Below are 22,189 nucleotides of genomic sequence, written 5' to 3' on the forward strand. Positions count from 1 at the left end.
TGGCGTTTATCGAAGCAGAGACTCGTGTCTAATTGTTTAGAAACTGTCTGACATTTGCCAGGCTCACAGGCAGGTGATATGAAGCACCACTCATGTTGTCAGCTGCAGGTGTCTGCCTTAATTTACTGTCCTCTGTAGACTAAACAATAGTGATTGACTGCCTCACTCTCAATTTCTTTCACCCTAGTAACACATTAATGAGATAATGGTGTGCAGGATGACCTGCCATCTCCTTTAGTTAGTATATTTATCATTTGGTGTGACACCCATTTATTATTAAAGCAGCACTAGTTAGTCAGGGTGCAGAGTTTTCTAAGCTATTTAGCACAGTGGGGTGTTTTTTCTTCTTTTCTTTAACAAGCGTATTGGAAATCCTGTCTGGGGCTGCGTCAGCATCTTCTGCCCTTTTATGCAATCCCAGACTGATTTCACAATGTTGACATCAGAGCTCTGTGGGGGTTGTACCATCTGTTGCAGGGCTCCCTGATCTTGGTCCTTTCATGCAGGTTCTTTATGGCTTTTGCTGTTTGGGACCGCTGTGTAGTGAATTTCCAGACAGTCAAACACCTGGTTGCTGGCATTATGTGGTGGCTTGTTATCATAAATGTCTTTTATAAAAGTTAACTAAATCATTCAATAATGAAATCTAAGCTAAGTAGAATTTCATACAACATCACCTACCCTACCACCTGCCTTGATCAGCTCTCTGTCTCTTTAAACACTTTGGAGGACTTTAAAGGTCTTTTTTTTTTAAAACTCAACAAAGCATTTAATTGTTACAAAATCTCACACAAGGTCTAATCATCAGATAAAATGAAACGGTGGCACTTCATGTCCAATAGGTCAGCATGACTTCAATGTGAAATCTTCACTAGTCGGTGCCCTTGACTCAGTAACAGAAGAGGAGATTGTGGGAATATTTCACATTCAGTTAGATAGTGAAATGATGACACTGCATGGCTGAAGTTTAGGAGGAAGGTGGTTGGTGGTTTGATCTCTGGCTGCTCCAGTCTGCATGCCAAAGTATCCTTAGGCAAGATACTGAACCTCAATTTGTTCTCCGATGCTTTCATTGGAGTGTAAATGCATGACTGTTGGATAAGCATTTAGGTAGAAAAAGGTGCTCATATGAATAAGGTATGTTGTATGAAGCACTTTGATTAGAGTAGGACCAGTCCATTTACCATGATCCTTTGTGTCTGGGACAAGGACACACACTCTAACTTTACTGATCATCCTATCCTATAACAGCTGCATGGAGGTAATTCTTTAATTTGCTGCTCTCTTCAGGACAGAGACATGAGCCACCAGCAGAGCCCCTGTGGGGACAGCATTGTGGGGGTCGGGGATGGAGGCAAGGAGGTTGAGGGTTGCGTGGACCAGCTAATGGGTCTGGGTGAATGTGAGACAGTCTGCAGCAGCTCGGCGTTCGAACAGTGGGACTCCTACTGGGAAGACCTCACCAGGTACTTATTATTTATTCATGTGTTGCAGCTTTTTTTTTTTTTTTTTTTTTTAGGCCATGTTAAACAACAACAACAAGTAACTGACACATAAAACTTTGACCTCTTAAACTCTGTGAAGCTGGCTTGGTTTGTAAATGAATAACTAGCAGATACTTTATATAGTGCTTTTCAAAGAGTCACAAAGTGCTTTACAAAATCCAATACAGAGCATACAAAGCCAGGCTTAAAAGCAGCAGAAAAATGGAGCAAATCACTGACTCTAAGAAAGAAGCGAAAACGAGAAGCCTTTAGCAACAGTTGAAAATGCATAGGTCACATATTACATGTGTCAACTTGAATATTGAAATCATACACAAACACATCCAGTGTTTGATCAACAAAGTCCCGTAAAGTTGACTTGGTGGGTTTTTGTGTGTGTGATAGTTTCTTATAAATTATGTAATTTTAAATTTTTCTGTCTTTGCTTTGAACCATGTGGGTTAGCTGACGGAGCAGAAAGTGTTGAACTATTATGAGATGCATTAACATGTTGTTGATCTGGTTTATTTTTCATGTCATTTGCTGCTATTAAGATAGGTAGGCTTCCTGCATTTTTTTTAAACTAACATTTAAAATCTGAAACTCACAGTTATGCTGTATTTTTAAACTATTATTTAGATATTTCACCATCATCTTACTGTGGTCACGCCAGGTTTGTAGTATAAGGAGGCTGTAGTGGGCCCCTGCTTTTTATAAGCTTGCGATTGATGATACGACTGATTTTAGTTAAATCTGGTTTTAGTTAAATCTGTTGTGACGTCTTTCAATGAGCCTCATGAGAAAGGTCAGAAGGCTTTGAAGGTTTGTACAGAAGTAGAACAGTAATTGTGAAGGCCTGTCCTTTTGGTCTCAAATAGACGCAGCAGATGAGGATTTGAAGCAGATAGTAGGTTAGCCGGGAGGCAGGAAGTGGTTTAAGAGGCCTGTAAACAACAAAGTAGCTGGCTGCCGCAGTCTCCTGGGGTCTCAGGTGATGCTCCGTCTGTCCTGCAGCTACCCTGATGTTTTGCTGCCAGAGTAGCTTGTGTACTCCCCTCCCCAATGTTGAGTGCAAACTGAGGGCAGACTACTGTCTCTGAAAAACAAAGTCCATTAAAACTGGGGTGGAATAGTGCTGGTTGTTGCAGGGTTTGAAAAATCTGCTGCATACAGACTTAGGTTTGGGTTGTGCCGAAGTGGAACAGAGGAAACTGCTGTATCTTTTTTTCCTAATGTGCAAACCATACTTTCCAGCTTTGACTAAGAATGTGTGTTTCGGCAACTTCAGATTAATTTTGTTATATTGTTGTGCTCTGGTGCACCAAAATAACGTTTGGTGCTTGCTGGTCTTACCAAACTATAGTTTTCTTCACCGCACTGAAAGTGCTGAGAGAGCCTCAGAGCTTCCTGTTTATATCTTGTGGCATGAAGAGGCTTCACTGTTATCACTGGTTTCTCACTGAAGTTACAAACTTTAAACTAAGTTAAAAGTAAAGTTGAGAAAGAAAGTTGAACAGTTACAGATTTTCTCTGAAATGTTCCAGCTTGGAAAAATGCATTTGTCTCAAGCTCTGCAAAGATAAAAGTGAAAGTGGAAGAGTCACGCTGTGCTGTGCTGTTTAACTGCTATATGACTGGACCATTGCCATCATGTGACAGGCTGCCATTGCAGTTCTAAGTAGAGACAAGTGCACTTCCACATTTAGCATCCCCTCTGTGGGGAAAACAGGTTTTCACTGCAAGTTGCAGTAAATGAATATTTCCATTACTGGTTTTGCTGAACATTTCCAATATTTCCCTTCAGTCAGTTACTCATCTTCAAGTTTCATATATAACAGCAGAGCATGAATGTTTAGCATGCTGAAATAGTGTTTTAGTAGTTTTTCATGAATAATAACTTGTAAATTCTAGTTTTTCTCTGATGATCATGTTGGTCGGCTGATTATTGTATTTGCAGGGTCATTTGCATGGTTAAAAATATGCATCAACAAGCTAGTATTCTAAAGATTTAACAAGCTTAGGTTATTCAAATGTAGACAAAAATAGGAAACAGCTGCAATGCAAAGATGTAATGAAGATACTATGACAAGAAGGCGAAGGTTTCCACTGTTGCTAGTCTGTGTCTCTCTGTATTTCACAGATACACACGGCTGGCCAGCTGTGATATCTGGGGCACCAAAGAGGTGGACTTCCTGGGATTGGATGACTTCTCCAGTCCTTACCAGGACGAGGAGGTGATTGGTCGAACTCCGACGCTGGCTCAGCTCAACAGTGAGGACTCACAGCCTGTGGGTGAGACGCTCTACCCTCCCGCTGACCTGAGCTTGCCCCAGACTCAGTCGTCCCAGCTTCCCTGTCACAGTAAGACTCTCCTGGTCCCCGGCCAAGGATCAGGCCCTGGCTCTGTTCAACCTTCACCAAGCTCCACATCCTCTTCCCGTCCTTCGCGCAGCCTTCTCCCGGACTTTCCTGAAGGCTCCCAAAGAGCAACCAGACCTGTTCCTTCCAGCACTGAGACTATGGCTAAGACTCAGAGCCACCTCAGTCTCACCCAGGACCATGGTCATGCTCAAATAAAGCCCATGGTGCGTGGAACCAAAATGGGAGCCCCAACTTCCTACAGCTCTGACTTTGTACGCAAGGCGAAAGTCCGTGTCAGTGCTGTACATAAGACCCAAGCGGACATGCCTCCCCAGACGGATTTTGAGAGGTCAGATCCCATTCTACCTCTCTCCCAGCCTCGAGATGAGAAAGCCTCTACTTCAGCAAGTGCCGCCTTAGTGGGACTACCTGGTGCTGCCGCCGCCAGCTGTTCGGGCGGCCTGGCGAGCTTTGAAAGGAGAGTAGAGGGGACAGCGAGGAGAGAGATGCCTGTAGGCCGGTCTGCCACTGTGCCTCAGCTGGTTGAGGCGAGCCAGGCTCTGGAGACCAGCACCTCTGGGCTGGTGATCAGCGATGGTGTTTGCAGCGGGGCTGGCAGTCTTTTGGTTGTTGAGGGTACGGAGAAGACCAAGGAAGAGGAGCACAACTACTCTCTCTTCATGACCCGCAGCAGACTGGGCAGCAGAGGCCACCCCCAGACAGAGGAAGAGGATGAGGAGGATGAGGAGGATGAGGAAGAGGCAGAGGAAGAGGAAGGAGATGGGTTGGAGCTAGAAGACGAAGACCATGATGAGGGTTTTGGCAGTGAGCATGAGCTGTCTGAGAATGAAGAGGAGGAAGAAGAGGAGGAGGACGAAGACTACGAAGCAGACAAGGACGATGACATGAGTGACGCCTTCTCTGAGCCAGGTAGCTACTCTCCATAAAAATGTCAGCTTGTCAACAAGTAAAATGTTAACGATGCTTCGAAATAAATCTTGAATTTAAAATAGTTAAAGTGATTATTATTACCTTTATTTTACCAGGTTGTCTGATTGAGATTACAATTTCTTTTAAAAGAGAGACCTGATCAAGATAGGAGCTGTACAACCCAAAACATTGAAAAAACTCTACACGTACAACATAAAATATAAATCCACAACAAATACCCATAACAAAAAGCATTAAAAAATTAAGTGGCTAAGAGTGAGGTCAAGTAATTTGGACATGTGAAAAGGCACGTGCGGTCACATTTTCAGTAACTGTAACCTCATTGAACGTATAAAAAAATATATGATACATTGCTACATTACAAGCAGATGATTACAGTATTGTGTTACTTGGTATTTGGTGTCCCCACAATACTGAATACTCCATCCTTTTCTTTGTCTCTGTTTGTCTCTGTTGCATTAATTTCCTCCCCTTCCTTCTGTGTCTCTCTCTTCTGCCTCCGTCAGGCTGTGACATGGAGCTGATGGAGGACATTAAAGGGCTCACAGCAGGAGTCTCCAGCCGAAAGAGAGGAAAGCGCCGCTACTTCTGGGAGTACAGCGAGCAGCTCACCCCCTCCAAACAGGAACGCATGCTCAAGCCGTCCGAGTGGGACAGACACACGCTGCCTAGCAACCTGTACCAGAAGAACGGGCCTCTCCACGGTACACACACATGCACAACTATATGCGCATGCAGGCATTATTATAATTATAGTATTATAAGTCTCGCTTTGAGTTTCAGTTTTATATGGAATTAAATAATCTTTTGCATTTAAGTGTTTCCGACATTTTATTTTACATGCCCAATATCGGCGTAAAAATGATCGTATACGGCTTTTAGTGGATAATGCAGAGTGATCAGAGACAGGCTGGTTGGATCGGTTGGATTTTCCACAGCAGCAGCTGTGCACAGCATGTTGCAGTCATGCTACAGTTTGAGTAATCACACTGGAGTTATTAAATAAATTAAAGATATATATTTTATTTCACACATTAAAGGACTCCTCTATTTGCAGCAATGCAGCAAACTATTTGTCTTGTATCCATATTCTTATTTATTCAGTGTTGTAAAGGGAGTTTTTTAAGTTGAATAAAATGACTCATGTTGGATTTTGATCATCATAGTTTCAGGCTTTTAAAAGTTAAGGTCATTGTCAAAAACTTGCTGTTTGATGATTAATAATTAGGTTATTAATGCATCCCCACACCTGTCAGACCCACTGCAGGTTACCAGCTGTTGGTGCGTAGAAAATCTTTATTTAAAACTAGGGCTGTGCTATATGACCAAAATCTCATATCCCGACATCTATCGTCCCGATAACGATATAAATCACAAAAATTTAACATTTTCTGTAAATTATGTGAATCTCAGGCAGCTCCACTTGCGTGAAGTGTTTCCAGCTGGGCGTCGTGTACCTGTAGTCGAATGTTTGAAAGTAGTCGATGCATGAAACTATACATTTTTACACATAAGTTGCAACGGCCGCCGTTTTCTTTGTGAGTATTTATTACACGGTGTGCTGCGGAGAAAAGCCTGTTCTAACGTTTGACTCTAAGGTTTATTTTTTAGCACCTGGCGGCTCTTTTTTACTTCTCATCCGTAAACACTCTGCATACTCTTTCGCGTGATTCAGTTTATTTTGAAAAGTCTCAACAGGATCTTGAGCTTTATTGTGAAAGGTTTATGTAGAAAATAAACAAGCGGACACGCGCAATGGTTTTACCGTCGTTGTTGCTAACGACAACGCATAAAAACAGGCGCTTGTCCGTCCGTAGTGTGGTTATATTAAATATAAGAGAAAGAGAGAACTTTAAGAAATTAATATAGCCACTACAGTGACCATCAAAACGATGAAAAAATATTGCCGTAAACAGTTTATTTTGCGACACCACGAAACAAACGATAGCGTAAAATGAAACGATAGACGTTTTTATATCGTCATCCGATAAATATTGTTATATCGAACAGCCCTATTTAAAACCAGATCAAGCAATTTAAAAAAAACAGAGGTACACTTGCAGTTGGCTGGTTAATTTGAAGTTTCATGTGCACAACTAGTGTTTGTTCATGTTTTCGAGAACTGAAACATTTAAAATGCGATTGATGTCTAACTCCTTTGTTTTGATGATCTTTACAAAGGAAAATACATGCTGAAGAAGTCTCGCCGCACAGATGTGGAAGACCTGACTCCCAATCCACGCAAGCTGCTGCAGATCGGCACAGAGCTTCGTAAACTGAACAAGGTGATCAGCGACTTGACTCCTGTGAGCGAGCTACCACTGACTGCACGGCCACGCTCTCGCAAGGAGAAAAACAAGCTGGCCTCCAGGTAAACCACGCATTCATGTGTTCGCTGTGTACACATGACAGCTGGAGAACAGCCATATGTAAAGTCGTGATGACTGCAACAGTATTATTTTCAAAAAGTTTTACCCTCTCGAGCCTCATTGTAATAAAGATGCTGATTTGAAAATAACCTTTGTTTCTCAGTGAGATCCTCTTTCCTCCTATTGATTAGAAACTCTTCTTTCTGTCTGTGTGTTGCAGAGCTTGCCGTTTAAAAAAGAAAGCCCAATACGAAGCAAATAAAGTGAAGCTCTGGGGACTCAGCACAGAGTACGGTACGTTGGCTCTGACGCTACGTGATCTAAATCTTTACTAGAAACAACATCTGCATGTATTTTTTTCTTGCACTGTTGGCAGTTCAACGGAAACTTAATAGACAATGATGACAGTGACTGTTATGACATTTTACTTTTTTCTTTTTTTTCTTTTCTTTGTCAGATTAGAAATAAGATCATGATTGATAAGAATAACTAAATAACTGCTCATACTTGTCACCAATTTTAAAAAGAATTGTTACAGTGTCTAACCAGAAGACAAAAGCACAGAATTTTTTGTGAATAATCTGTGGTCAAACTGGTGTTTTCTTGCAGACCGGCTGTTGTTTGTGATCAACGCTATCAAAGAGGAGATAGTGGAGCGAGTGGAGGACTCTTCTCCGCGTCCAACCAACATGTCCGACACTCTGGAGAGACTCATAAAGGAGACACTTGGTGAGAATCGAAAAGAAACACAAGTTAAGCCCGTATTATGCTTTCTGGGGTTTTATCACTTTATTTTAGTGTTGAAGCTTTTTCTTTATACATGCAGATGTTCTGCATATTCACAAAGCCCAAAATCCATGTCAACAGGAGTTTTTATCTTCAGTGTGCCTCAATTGCTTGAAACAACTCGTGAGTCGTGAGGGAAAAGATCCCTGGCTGAAAGTAACATTTAGACAGCATCTGAACACATACAGTGTCTCACAAAAGTGTGAGTACACCCCTCACATTTGTGTAAATATTTTATTGTTTCTTTTCATGGGACAACATTGAAGAAATGACGCTTTGATACAATGTAAAGTAGTCAGTGTACAGCTTGTGTAACAGTGTAAATTAGCTGTAACCTCTAAATAACTCAGCATACAGCAATTTATGTCTAAACCGCTGGCAACAAAAGTGAGTACACCCCTAAGTGAAAATGTCCAAACTGTTCCCAAAATGCCAATATTTTGTGTGGACATCATAATTTTCCAACACTGCCTTATTTTCCATCACTATAGAGCTTCACAGGGTGCCACTGGGATCCTCTTCCACTCCTCCATAATGACATCATGGAGACACATTTTTCTCCTCCACCTTCCATTTGAGGATGCCCCACAGATGCTCAATAGGGTTTAAGTCTGATGACATGCTTGGCCAGTCAAGTACCTTTACCCTCAGTTTATTTATCAAGGCACTGATCTTTTTGGAGGTGTGTTTGGGGTTGTTATCTTGTTGGAATACTTTCCTGTGGCCCAGTTTCTGAAGGGAGGGGATCATGCTCTTCTTGAGTATGTCACAGTACATGCTGGAATTCATGGTTCCCTCAATTAACTGTAGTTTCCCTGTGCCAGCAGCACTCATGCAGCCCCAAATAGTGATGTCCCACCACCATGCACCATCATGCAAGGCAAGACACACTTGTCTTTGTACTCCTCACCTGGCTTCCGCCACACACCACTGACATCATCTGAAACAAATAAGTTTATCTTGGTCTCATCAGACCACAGGTAATCCTCCCCTTAGTCTGCTTGTCTTCAGCAAACTGTTTGGAGACTTTCTTGTGCATTATCTTTAGAAGAGGCTTCCTTCTGGAATGATAGCCATTTGATGCACCTCCAACCTCTGCAGCAATGCTGGCAACATTCACACATCTATTTTCAAATGACAGCCTCTGGATATGACACGAGCACGTGCACTCAAGTTCTTTGGTCAACCATGGCGAGGTTTGTTCTGAGTGGAACCTCTCCTGTGAAACTGCTGCATGGTCTTGGCCACCGTGCTGCAGCTCAGTTTCAGAGTGTTGGCAATATTCTTATAGCTAGGCCGTCTTTATATAGAGTAACAATTCTTTTTTTCAGATCCTCAGAGAATTCTTTGTCGTGATGTGCCGTGTTAAACTTCCAGTGACCAGTACGAGAGAGTGCGAGAGCAATTCAACACACCTGTTCCCCATTTGAACCTGAGACCTTGTAAAAGTAACGTCTCACGTGACACCAGGAAGGGAAATGGCAAATTGGACACAATTTGGACATTTTCACTTAGGGGTGTACTCACTTTTGTTGCCAGCGGTTTAGGCAATAATGGCTGTGTGTGAGTTATTTAGAGGTGACAGCAAATTTACACTTTTGTTCAAGCCGCACACTGACTAGTATCTTCAATGTTGTCCCATTAAAAGATTTGACAAAATATTTACAAAAATGTGAGGGGTGTACTCACGTTTGTGAGATACTGTCCAAATGCAAGCACTGCACTAAGCTACATCTTTGCTATCATAATGACCGCACAGCTGAAACGGTCTCCAGACATCATCAACAACACAAATATAAAATCTTTTTGTTTTTTGAGTCGGGGACAGTGCAGGAGCAGGACGGCCGCCATCTTGAGCGGCTGAATATTTCTATTCAGGACTCTTTGTCTCTGGTTACAGTTAGTAACCGACACTCTCTCTTGCCTCTTTTGCTGGGCTAGCTGACCAATCTGATCAGGCTGGGTTTTATTAGCATGTGGAGACTTAACTCTTTACCCCATAAAGACAACATATCATTGCCTCCTCTTAATAACATGTTTTACACCTCAGTATGTATTAATAAAGACGTGGTTTGATGACAATTAGAATAGTTTCTGGGGTTTTACAAGAGTAGCTGCTGAGGCAGAGTCAATTTGTTCTGTAAGGAGGCCTGAAATATAACAGAAACCTTTCAAGTGAGAAAAGAGAAACAAGGGTTACTGCTAGTAAGCTATAACCTTCACAATTAGATAAGCTGAGTACAAGCATACAGCAAAATTGGAAGCACTGCTGAGCTTGGTGTATACAGACAAACATAAACAGTCCTCCAATTAAATAAAAGAGCAATAAAGATGCCTTCTACGCAATGAAAAATAAAATCAATACATAATAATAATAATAATAAATTAATAATCCTAATGATAGCAGCTTTAATGGCTCAGGTAGGCAGTGAAATTGATCGATACAGTAGACGTATTTTAGTTCAGTTGAAAGTAAAGTTAACTTTACTTTTAGTATTTAGTATAAACATGTTCTAATGTATCTTTGTATCTGTGTGTGCAGTGCCATCACCTGTTGCTGGGCAGACTTCAGACTTCGTCAACAAGATCTTGGAGAACACAGGACGCGGCGATCCCACCGGCGGACTGGTCGGCCTGCGAGTCCCCACCTCCAAAATCTAGACAGGCCGCCTTCCACTGAGAGCAGTGGACTCAGTATTACGATCGTGCTGTCCTGTTGTAACTATGCTCCCCTCTGCATGCCCCTACAACCCAGACTTTCATGCACATTGTTAGTCACACAAACACACATACCACTTCCTGTGTGTAGGTATGTGTGCTTGTTTTTGCCATGTCACCTGTATGGCATACACCCTAGCTTTCTGGCTCTGCGCACTGTGTGCAGAGTCAGCGCATCACAGTTCTCCCAACTCATTGTGAACGTCCGTTGGGGGGGGAAAGCGCCTCTAAAAGCAAGTGATGGTTAGGTGTATAGCTAATAGCACGTCCTAAATCCACTGGTGATGATTAGATGTGTTTAACATAGCATTGTGTAGGGTTGTTTCTGTTGGAGGCTGAGACAAACAGCCGCATGAGCGTAACCACTGGAATACTTTCACACGTTTGTTTGAGGTTGTAGTGACAAAGGACGAATTTACATGAAAAAAGTTCCAGTTATCATTTCTCAGAAGACTTTCACCTCACAGGGCAACAAAAGTGGACTTGAGGTTGTCAAATGAACCCAATCGAGTAAAGCACCTTGATGAAAATGGCCTTGTAAGCTGCAGTGGAAAAAAGCGGCTTGTTCCGAGGCGTTACGGGGTGGCAAGAAATATTTTGTATTGAAGGCCTAAATATGTTCATGCCATCCCTGCGAAACAATAAAGCTGAGAGTTATCATTAGAGCTTTTATTAAGCGAGAGGCGTCCTGCTGGTTTGAAGCTCGTGTCAGGCAGGAGGAAGCTTAACGGCTCATAGTTGACCATGTGAAGAGGAAGCGCATGTAGCATGGTGCTTTTTGGCCTTTGTGCTGGTTATAACTGGACTGCGTGGAACAGACCAGTGTGGGATCAGACAGAAAGTGAGGAAGATGATGATGGTGGTGCTGTTGGCGGCGATAGAGATGACATAAACAGTGATCCATCTCCTCCAGGAAACTGTAAATAACTGTGTCTCCCAGCGAACGGCACCGGCTTCCCTTTTTTGTACAGTAGAGATGACCAGGCAGTTTGGTGTGTTCATACTAGTGTTTGATCAGAGTTCTATTCATTGTGCCTTGTGTATGTATGTGTGTGTGTGTGTGTGTGTGTGTGTGTGTGTGTGTGTGTGTGTGTGTGTGTGTGTGTGTGTGTGTGTGTGTGTGTGTGTGTGCGCGTGTGTGCGCGCGCGTCTCCGTAAGAGTGAGTGAGTGTGAGCGGGGCTGAACGAGGAGAGGTGATCGGCCAGAACTCCCAGCCTAGGAAAGGACTACTTATAGCGAGTGCGATGAGGGACACGCTGGTGGAGTTTGTGTCTTTCAGCTGTTTCGAAATATTCTGAATGTACATAAACAAATGGAAGCTCTTGTCGCGTGATGCCACAGAGTCTGTGTATATAGGAGGGCTCTGCAATAGATTACTTTTGGTTTTTGGTACTTTCGTCTTTGGGGATTTTGGGGGGGGGGGTTTAAGGATGACAGATATTTTTCTTTTAGAGTTACAAAAAAAATATTTGCACACTATCTTTTGATTATGTTTTGTACCAAAGACACATGCAACGAAATGGCGACCAGCCAGTTAAAGTAAGGTTTTGCACAGCTTACCTGACGCCGTATTGAATGTAAGATTTGTGGGAGGGTCAGGGACTTCATAGAACTGTGAAATTAGCTTGGGTCCAATTCTGTACAGAAAAGGAACATTCATTTGCTTCTTCTTCTTCTTCTTATTTTTTTGAATCTAAAATTGAACCCCTCTGTTGGCTTCTCCAGTAGATTTATTGCTTAAGGAAGCCCTTCATTCCTGAACTGATTCCTCCCTCCACCTGCTCATTGTGTTAATGGCGCTAGCTAGGATGAATACCAAGAGTGCTACTAGATAAGCTATGTTACAATTTTCTTTTCTTCTTCTTCTTCTTCTTCTTCTTTTTTTTTGCTTGTTAAATTTTCTCAAACAGTAACCAAAATCTTGTGTTCCTGTATCACTTGTTTGATTTCTGTATGTAGATGAGGTCTATAGACAAATATATTAACTGAATATTGTACATAGAAACATTAATGATATATCTATGAATGGTGAAACGCCACTTTTCATGACAATTGATTCATTTTTAAGCATGACACATTTCTAAAGCCTATCCTTGCTTTGAGAAAGTTAGAGTACAACAAAAAACCCAACACAAAAACCAAAAAAACATGCTCTTGTTATATTTTTGTATTTTAGCTGCCTGCTAGATTTCCCGTTGGTTTGGGAGTGTTTGTTGGTCAGAGGTGGAGGTGTTTGGCTGATGGTTTGATCTATAAGCTCCACCCTTTCTGTTATTCTTAGCTGGGTGATTTGAAATACAGAGAATCAAGACAGGATTTATATAAAACACAATGCCGCGAAGTGCTGGTCTACTTTGAGGGGTCTGTGAGGGGGAACGTTGAAGTGCCGCTGTTGGCGGTTCTAGCGTGAGAGCAGATAAGGAGCGAGATGCAGTGTTGTGTCAGATGGTGTAAGAAAGCCAGAGCCATCTGAGTGTGGCTGATCTGGATTCAGCGCTGTCGTTGAGATTTTCATGCATACAGCAGCGTGCAAAAGTCTCGGCGCAGATGATCTAACTGATCTAAACAAACAAAAAAAGACGAGCAATGTAAAGAACTCTAATCATGCAAATTAATAATCTACATATAATACTCAGAATCAGTGTAACAACAATTTAAAAAAAAAATCTGGTTGACACTCATTTTTACTCCAAGCGGCATCATTACTGCCACCCACTAAGCTGAAGTGGATTTATGTGGTCGCCTTTTTTGCTGAAGAAATTCAGCCCTAATAAGAAAGAAAATACACTTATCAGGCTACAATACTGGTCAGCTTCACCTTTTGGTGTCATTTTGATATAAGAGGAAAATAAAAAGATAATCATTCAGTCTTTAACTTTATGCCTTTTCATATTAGTCCGCTATACAGAGTAAGACTTGCCCAGACTTTTGCATGCTGTTGTATTCAGTCTTGAAGCATGAAGCTGGTTGAATTGTGTATTTTCCTGAGATGGTCATCGCTGCCTCTGGCCTTGCTTTGCTGAATTGAATCTCCATTAGTCATATCCTTCCTGACTGGTTACAGACATAAAGAATAACTTTGGTTACCAGTTACGGTAAAGTCCTTTAAGGAGATGCTACCTATTCTGGGAATGTTTCACAATTCAAGCAGAATTGATTTATTTGGAGGTCATATTAAAACGAGAAAAATGTGAATTTGACAAAGCTGAATTCAGACTGGCGTGACGTGAGTCTGCTGATGATAAAGTTTGTGTTGTGTGACTGAATAACAGCTAGTGCTACACACACACACACACACATATAGATTTTTTACTGTTTTCCGTTCCGTCTAAAAAGGGAGAAATGGTGCTTTTTCTGAAACTAGAATGACGAGTATCCATGATTCATATTTGATTCTTAGACTAGTTGTAGCCTAATGACTTGCTCGCCCCTTACCGTCCATAGCTATTTTCTTAGTAGTGATTCAGTTTTGTAAATAAACTATAAGTTAATATGTATCTTCTAAATGTTAAATATATGTATAGAATACTCTATCTTATATGTTTAAAAAAACCGAAAGCACTTTGTCCAAAAAAGAAAAAAAAAAAACAAAACAAAAAGAAAAGAAAAGAAAAGCATTTTTTTCTCTTCCATTTGCTGCTAAATGGCCTGGCGTGAATGCTGCAAGTGTACTTGACGACTACTTGCTTGGATAGGTCTATTGCCTGACTCTGCTAGGTCTGTAAACTAGCGAGGGGCAGGTGTACGACCTGACGAGGGTTAGATCTACACATTTCTGGAGCCATGACATGATATGAGCGCACAAGAGCGTACCATTGCATGGCTTTGGGAAGCCCAGTGTCTTGACAGGATAGGTTTATTTCCTGGTCAGGGACCGAGTGAAAGTATGTTTGTGGTCTTAAAAGAAAACAAAAATTATAAAAAAAAAAACCTAAAAAAAACAAAACAAGAGGGTTTTGATTCCAGGGCCCCTACGTTGATCTTGATGCTGACCCCCTTGGCGTCACGATTCATTTGCCTTCAGTAGAGGTTTCCTATGGAAAAACTGATTCTGCTTTGGCTTCCTCTTCAGGGTGATGTACAGTGTAGACACATTTCTTCAGAGAGCTATATTGTTATCATTTGTAAACTGATTTCTACTTGTGACTTATTGAGGAGGAGGGTTTAGCCTGGGGCGGCCAGGAAGAGCTTGTTTGAAAGACGTTGTTCCCGGCCGCCTTGGGGGAAGTTACTATATCACTGTACTGTATGGCAAGCCAATTACAAATGGAGACTCAATCCGGACACTTATTGCCTTCTTAAATAACTTTTCACACACAAACAAAAATAACAACATGGCAGACAAGTCGGCTGCCCAGAGTGGGGGGGGCCTAACATTGTTCTGCCGATATGGTAAACAACAACAACAACAAATCAATTCAGCCTGACTGGCTCAAAACAACCTTGACTAAAGTAGCAGACGTGATGAAATGTATCTGAAAGAAAAGGACTCCAAAGGTTTGAACTGCTTTGGAAGCGATGCTTTCGGGTATAATTTCATCCAGGTCTGGTAAGGGGTCAACAGTGGTTGAAGGGCCGCTGGTTGACGGCCGACTGACAAGAGAAGCGTGCGTGTGTTTTGCTGTCGATCACAAGGCTGGTTACAAGAAAGAGTCCTCACAGGTTTTTACATTTAACAGAATAGGCGCAAGCTGTGCAACTTTACATTCAAACCAGGAGACTCTGTGGCATTTTAACAGTTAAGGAAATGAGTGAAAATCCACGCCAGTAAAACTATTCCTTTTATTCTTTTCTGTTTTCTGTTTTTTTTTTATTTCTGATTACATAAATCCTATACAGTCAAATATTAAGCTAATAGAGTGTGTAACTTTGTGCTACTCTTGTCCAATAAAAGCTACGTGGATCCATAAAGCTCTTCTTCAGCAAATCAGGGTAATATCGTTCTTCTATCTGACATATGTGATGACATATAAAAATCAAAAGAAAGTATATTTATGTATTCCAATTATTGTCGCCATTCTTTACTCTGTACAAAATATTGTGCGTACTGTATGTGTGTGAGAGAGAGTGTGTGTGTGTTATGAATCGTTAATGTCAATCACTATGGTGCAATGCTCTATAAAAGTTAAAAGCAAAGGCCAACAGACTTGTTACAAAAAAAACTCACAAAATGTCACCGTTTTGTCCAAATTTGGTCTTCTTGCAAACACAATCTGCAGCATCTTCCTCTCTGAATGGTTTCCACTCTGATTTCCAGTCGTGATCCAGCTGGGGTTTGTCACATGGTGCTGATTACGCCTCGTTGTCCCGAGAAATGCTACGAGGATTTATAAAAAAACAAAAAAAAAGCACCCGTATTCAGATGTGCTTACAGAAAACGCTCTCCGTGTGACCATTTCATTCAGTGTAACTATGATCAGATCAGACTTCCGCCCAGATCACTTTCACTGACTCACTGTTGGACCAATCAGAGGAAGAGTTGTACTGTTTCTTGTTTAAAACAACAACACCGTTTCTGTGCTATCGACTTGTATGATCGTTATTGTTAAGCGTACCAATACTTCTTTTGTAAAAGCCAGTCTCACGGATTTGATACCACCGCTCAAAGCCACAGAGGTTCTGTTAAAGATCACGTGGATGTAGCTTCATTCAGAAAGAGCAGTTTTGAATGAGTGCAATTAAGTGCATAGAAGTGCTCCTGAGACGGTTTTTATAGGGTAATGCTTTGTTTTACAGTGTGTAATAATTTCCAAAAAAATGTCCAGTAAGTTTCCTCCAGTACAGCTTTGTGTAATTTGGTGCTAATTCAGGAGAAAGTATTGAAATCATAAACTTCCAGTTATATTAATTGGAGTCCAGCATGTCAGCTCAATGTGCCATTTATCTATAGCCAGAATTATAAACAGTGATTATTTACTTGGACTAATCGGTTTGTCTACATGTAAACCCTTTTTTTTTTTTTAGGCTTTGCTTCGTGCTCATCGTCTCGGTTTATTGGCTGCAGTAGATTGTCTGTCTGCTGCAGCCAACAACCGGTAGAGACCAAAACAGAGCTACAAGGACAGTCATGTGACCAGTTTTTCTTTGTTTTTGTTTTTTTAAAAAGATCTTACCGTTCTCCTTTATTGGTACCAAAGTACATATGGTAATTGTTTCCAGGAAGCTTCTTACCCTGTAAAATAGACATTACCATAAAAAATCATCACAGGAATAAAAATGTTAAATGACCTAACCTCGGACTAGCTGTGCTGTCAGGTCTAAGAGTCTGGCTTTGAGGGTTTTTTGTGTTTTGTTTTTTGGCATTTCAAATGTATATCCTGTCTTGTTTGAACCCTTGTTGCTTGTACAAACAAAACAAAAACATGTACTACTACCCTCCACATTTTCCCCTAAAATGAGAACGCAGCTGTCTCTGCATGGCGATTCCCTGCATAGCGCTGAGAGAATCAAGTCTGTGAGTTCCTCGCAGATTGGGAAGAATTCGGGAAAGGGTGTTCATTGTCACAAAGTTGTTGCATGGCTTTTTGGGCTCTCTGTACGCTCTGTTGTATGATTTCATACTTGCTGCTATTGAATGAGCACAAAGAGACATCAGATTTTGGTTTAGGGTGTCCATACCACAGTTACAGTATATTTATACCACACATACCTGTTGGGGTTTTTCTTTTGTTTGGTTGGTTTTTTTTGTCCCCCCCAATCTTTCTTTTTTCCCTCCCTGTGGCAGTTAAAAGACCAACAGCATTACTCACCTTGCACTTGGTTTGTACACTTAGAAGGAAAAAAAAAAATATTTTGAATATGATGCCTGCTGAACCAGGTGCCTTAATCAGTTATATGAGAACACAAATCTGCACCTTCTGTCAGTCTGGAGGGGGTTTCCCTACAGAAACCAGGGACTGGGTTTCCCAAAACCTAAACTTGAAGTTCAATAATGAAATGAAAACCTCATCTGAACCCTAAATCAGTGCATTTTATAGAATAGTCAACCTAAGAGGCAGATGAGAGCCGTTAGTCATATCTCGATCGTAGAATAGCCTTGCTGAAGAAGAGCAGAAAAGACAACCTGTAAATTGAATTGTTTTGGGAAACCTGGTTCTGTTTTGAACTCTTTCTCTGCCCACTATGCCACGTTATCGTGTATTCTGCATTGGCTGCTGCTGCTATCACCGCTGGTGTGTCCGCGTAGAGAAGAGCAAACTTCCACTGTGTCTGAGACAGAGGGAGACTTGGGCCTGCTTTTTACCTAGACAATTAAAATGCATTCTTCTTCTAAGGTTTCGACACGGAGCACTCTGTTGCTACCTTTTGAGACCTTGTCGAGACAGGAAAAAAAAAAAGATCCCAAATAAACGCGAACTTTCCATTTCTTAACTTTGCTATAATGAAGTGCCAGACCCTCCTTGAAGTCAGTGTTGGCACGGAGTCGCAGGTTGCGAATGAAGCGACAAACTGAGCATGGAGGTACATTGTGGTGCTAATCTGTCAGTGGCTGGGTGCTAACATGGCTGTGTTAAATAGCTGTATTAGCCATATTATTCCTTCTGTTGATGACTCTGGTCAGTCTTGTGTTTCTGACTTCTGACCTGCTGTATGCTGATATAGCGAGGTATATAATTCTGCTGCTGCTGCTTTGCTGATGAATGTAGACTAGTCTTCCTCAGCAGGATCATACAGACAGACGAGTGTTTGGCAGAGCTTTTCCTGTTGTCTCAACAGAGGGAGACTTTGTCATCAGGATCCAGAAAGATCATGAATGTTGTATCTTTTAATGGCTGCTGTCCTGCTTGTGTGTTTCAATCTTTTTTTTTTTATTATCAATATGTTTGATATTTATGCTCTGACTCTATCAAATGTTGCACTTTTTTCCCTAAATTATATTTTATTGTCATTTTCTCTGATCCCAGTGTTCTTGCCATTTCTTTATTTATTTGTTCGGTCCTTTAATTTAACAATGCAAGGAGACAGTGATTGGAGCTAGACTTTAAAGCTTTCCACTAAAGCAGTCTTTACCACAAGTCAGAGACTTGTCATGAGATTCACAGATCTTAATCAAAGTCACAATGAAACTAGAAACTGTTCATACAAAAATTATATATATTTATTTTTTGACAAAGATCTAATTAGTATAGAAGAGAATTAGGACCACTGGAAACAATCTTCAAGTTTTGACTGGGGAAACCCCCCCCCCCCCCCCCCCCCCCAAAAAAAAAAAGAGGCTGAAATCTGAGATTTAAAAATCAAAATCATGAGAAAAAAGTCTGGAAAAAAAAAACTGGGAAGTATATCTTAATTTTTTCCCTCAACCTATTCTGTAAATAGCTTTTATGTACACACCTGTAATAGCATCTAGAGATGTAAATGTCACTAACTAATGCTCAGTTAGATTTAAATAAACTGAGCTCACCTATCACAAATTGGAAAATAGACACTTTAACATAACGATTACAAACTTAAAAAAAAGTCAAATGTGAATCCAACTAAAATTAAGGAATTGTCCTATATTAGTTATTACTTACAAATATTTACTCTTTTTGTGCAAATAGAGTTATGATTGGTGTGACTGAGCTTCATGAGATATTCTCTGCTGACATGTACCCAGACATCCTCTTGCATAATAGTCTAATAATGACTCCCTCCATTAAAGGAGCATTGCAACCATTTTTAAGTTGTAGATGATTTGTTTTCTTACTATAACTTGGCTGAGAAGTTTGATGTCACTGCAGCCAGCAGCCAGTTAGCACAAATACTGGAAACAGGAGACAAAGTAGGGCAGTTCTGCCAGTACTTTATAGTCAGAAATGCACGTTTGTTTTTTTTAGGTGATATAGATATATATGGGGACTCTCTTTTGGCCAGGCAACCAAAAGAGACTTCAGATGTTTGCTGTGATGAGAGATGGAGACTGAAAATGAAACTTTAAGCAGATTTAAGACTGAAGGTGGTCTAATGAGATAAAAATAATTCATTATTTTCTAAGTAAACCAGTCCAAGTCAGACTACAGTTTCATTGTGAGTTTGAATTATCGCTGTCTGTGGGGCCCATGAAGCGGAAGTTTAATAAGTCCTGAAAAAAGCTCGGTAGGTCATCAGACTGAACCTTGCCTTCAGGTGACTCTTTGGTCATGACTCTGGGCTGAGGTTCAGGTGATCCACCGTCACGGAGCTGAGGTCAGGAGTTGGCTTGCTTGCGGTCTCTAACTTTTGGTGGGGAAAATTTAGTTTTAAGGAAGTAAAACTTTACCACTGCGCCAGAGATGTTTTGCCCCTTCTAGGTGCTTTTTTTAATTTTTATTTTTATCAGAAGGGCTTTGGTTCGCAGTTGTCTTGTCAGGGAACCCCTGAGATTAGCCAGGGGCCACTAAAGGCTGGTGGGCAGAGACCCCTCACCTTCCCCTTTGCAATGAATGATGGGGAAGGGTCAATCTCCTCTTCCGGCAGACTGATTCAAGCAAACAACCACCCACACTTAATAATAATAAAAAAGAAAACCCCTCTTTCTATTTCTACACACGTCCAACTCATCATCCAAACACTGCAATGATTTACATCTCCTTCCAGACTTGCCAAAATGCATGGAGCAAGAGACATTTACCGAAAAAAGACGGCATCTGTTTGGTTACTATTCTCTCTTTATAAATTTTAATAATGACAGACAGACGGAGGATTATAATAGGAAATCCATACAAGTCCAAACATGTAGCGGATGTGGAAGGTATCGGCCATACTGAGCTCCACAGCTACATGCCATTGTTACGATGCTTCTGGTCTTGTATGGTATTTGACTCGATCAACAGCATGGGATCTTTCTGTAGTTAGTCCTGTGTGTGTTCCTCTCCCCAGTCTCAGTAGGAGGGCTGTACTTCATTGCTAAGTGCTCTATAATAGATCTCTTGGTGATTATAATTTCATAAAGAAGCAAAACCTGCAGAAAAAGTGTATCCTGCTGAAACTAACTTGATCCTCTCTTTAGCAATGACGTCTATATTTGTAGTTCACATATATGCCTGTTCAAATACAATATCTTGACAGTTGTTATATTTATGTTGTGTAATAAATGTTGTGCTGGGTTTATACTTTTGTTTTGACTAACTTTTTGTTTAACGTTGTATTTTTATTTTTTTATTTTTTCTCTTCTTGGAGGCACAGTGGGTGGCTTTATGCACAGGCATGGAAAAGTAAAAGACCTTTATTTCATTATTATTATTATTTTTTGGTTTGTACTGTAACAGCCCGATTCTCTTTCAGAGCTTCTGACAGTTTTTGTCTCTGGCTGCTCGACATTCTGCAGACACCTGCCCTGAATCTCTGTTGTGTAATTGTGCCTCTCTCTTTATTTTCTGTTCTTCTTCTTCTCCTTCTTCTTTTTTTTTTTTTTTTTTTTAAATCGTTTTTCTCTGTTGTATCAACCAGGAGTTGGTACCACAGCTCTGCTTGTAACCACGTTAGTCTGATTATGTTTATTGATTTTAATATCAAAACAATAAAACCATTAGCACCCCAGTCTGAATCTTGTTTATTTAACTGACCGAGTGTGTGTGTGAGTTTTCCAACCTGATTTTTATAAATGATTTTTGAATTTTTCGTCGCTTAAAAATGTATTTTAAGCAAATGAGTTCATAAAGAGTTCAACAAGATATGCAGGAGAGCATTCCTGAGTACACAACAGATCCAATATTACAGCAGCAGAAGACCACACCAAGACTACAATCAGCATGGGCTCACTAAAATTGCAGCATAAGTATTTGGTGCAATCAGCATGAAAGCATGGATCCACCCTGCCTTATATCAACAGTGGCGGTGCTGTAATGTTGTAGGGGATACTTTCTTGGTACGCTATGGGCCCCTTTGTGCAAACTGAGCATCATTTAAATACTACAGCCCACCTGAGTATTATTGCGAGCATGTCTATCCCTTTACGATAGCTGCTTCTAGCATGATAGTTCACCACGTCACAAAACTCAGATCATCTCAAACTGGTTTCTTGAACACGACAGTGAGTTCACTGTTCTCAAACCTGCAGCAACTGTGTGACGCTGTCATGTCAGTATGGACCCAAATCTCTGAGGAATGTTTCCAGCACAATCTATATATAAATAAAACGGGATCATTCAAGCGAAGTGAAACTTAAGATCTTCACCAGTGTTTCTGGTTGATTTTTGAGTAATGCCATATTATCTCCTCCACAAGTAGTGCCTGTGAAATGGAGAGATGCCTTTATCCAGCCAAAGAGAACCACTGATAAGAACACTTCTGCTGATGGCTCTAAATTTATTTTTACCACCAACAAATGTCATTGGGAGACTACAACTGAAAGCAGACAGCTGCTTCTACTCCATATATAATTTCCTTGATTCTTTTTATAAAAAATACTTTAATATAATTTGATGCCCTACATGTACACCGCAGTGGTGTGTGGGATGGCGTCTCTCCCCCTCCCAACCTTTTCATAATGAAAGAAAATGTTTCCCAAAGCAACAATGTGGCTCACTGATGTGTTTATTAGGTTTGGACACATTCAG

General features: G+C 40.9%; 1 protein-coding gene across 4 annotated transcripts in view; it reads left to right on the forward strand.

The window, feature by feature from the left end:
- crebrf (creb3 regulatory factor) overlaps positions 1-20,262 on the forward strand; it is a 32,745-nt gene extending 12,483 nt beyond the window's left edge. For all 4 annotated transcript variants that reach the window (XM_040032060.1, XM_040032057.1, XM_040032059.1 and 1 more), the window contains exons 4-10: positions 1,291-1,466; positions 3,625-4,775; positions 5,303-5,500; positions 6,978-7,167; positions 7,386-7,459; positions 7,775-7,894; positions 10,494-20,262. In XM_040032060.1, the coding sequence (XP_039887994.1) occupies positions 1,291-1,466; positions 3,625-4,775; positions 5,303-5,500; positions 6,978-7,167; positions 7,386-7,459; positions 7,775-7,894; positions 10,494-10,612 (2,028 nt within the window). In that variant the 3' untranslated portion in view covers positions 10,613-20,262. The remainder of the gene's footprint in view (positions 1-1,290; positions 1,467-3,624; positions 4,776-5,302; positions 5,501-6,977; positions 7,168-7,385; positions 7,460-7,774; positions 7,895-10,493) is intronic.
- Positions 20,263-22,189: the final 1,927 nt, after the last annotated feature.

The sequence above is a fragment of the Simochromis diagramma genome, unplaced genomic scaffold (genome assembly GCF_900408965.1).
Source record: "Simochromis diagramma unplaced genomic scaffold, fSimDia1.1 OVJJ01000216.1, whole genome shotgun sequence".
NCBI lineage: Eukaryota > Metazoa > Chordata > Actinopteri > Cichliformes > Cichlidae > Simochromis > Simochromis diagramma.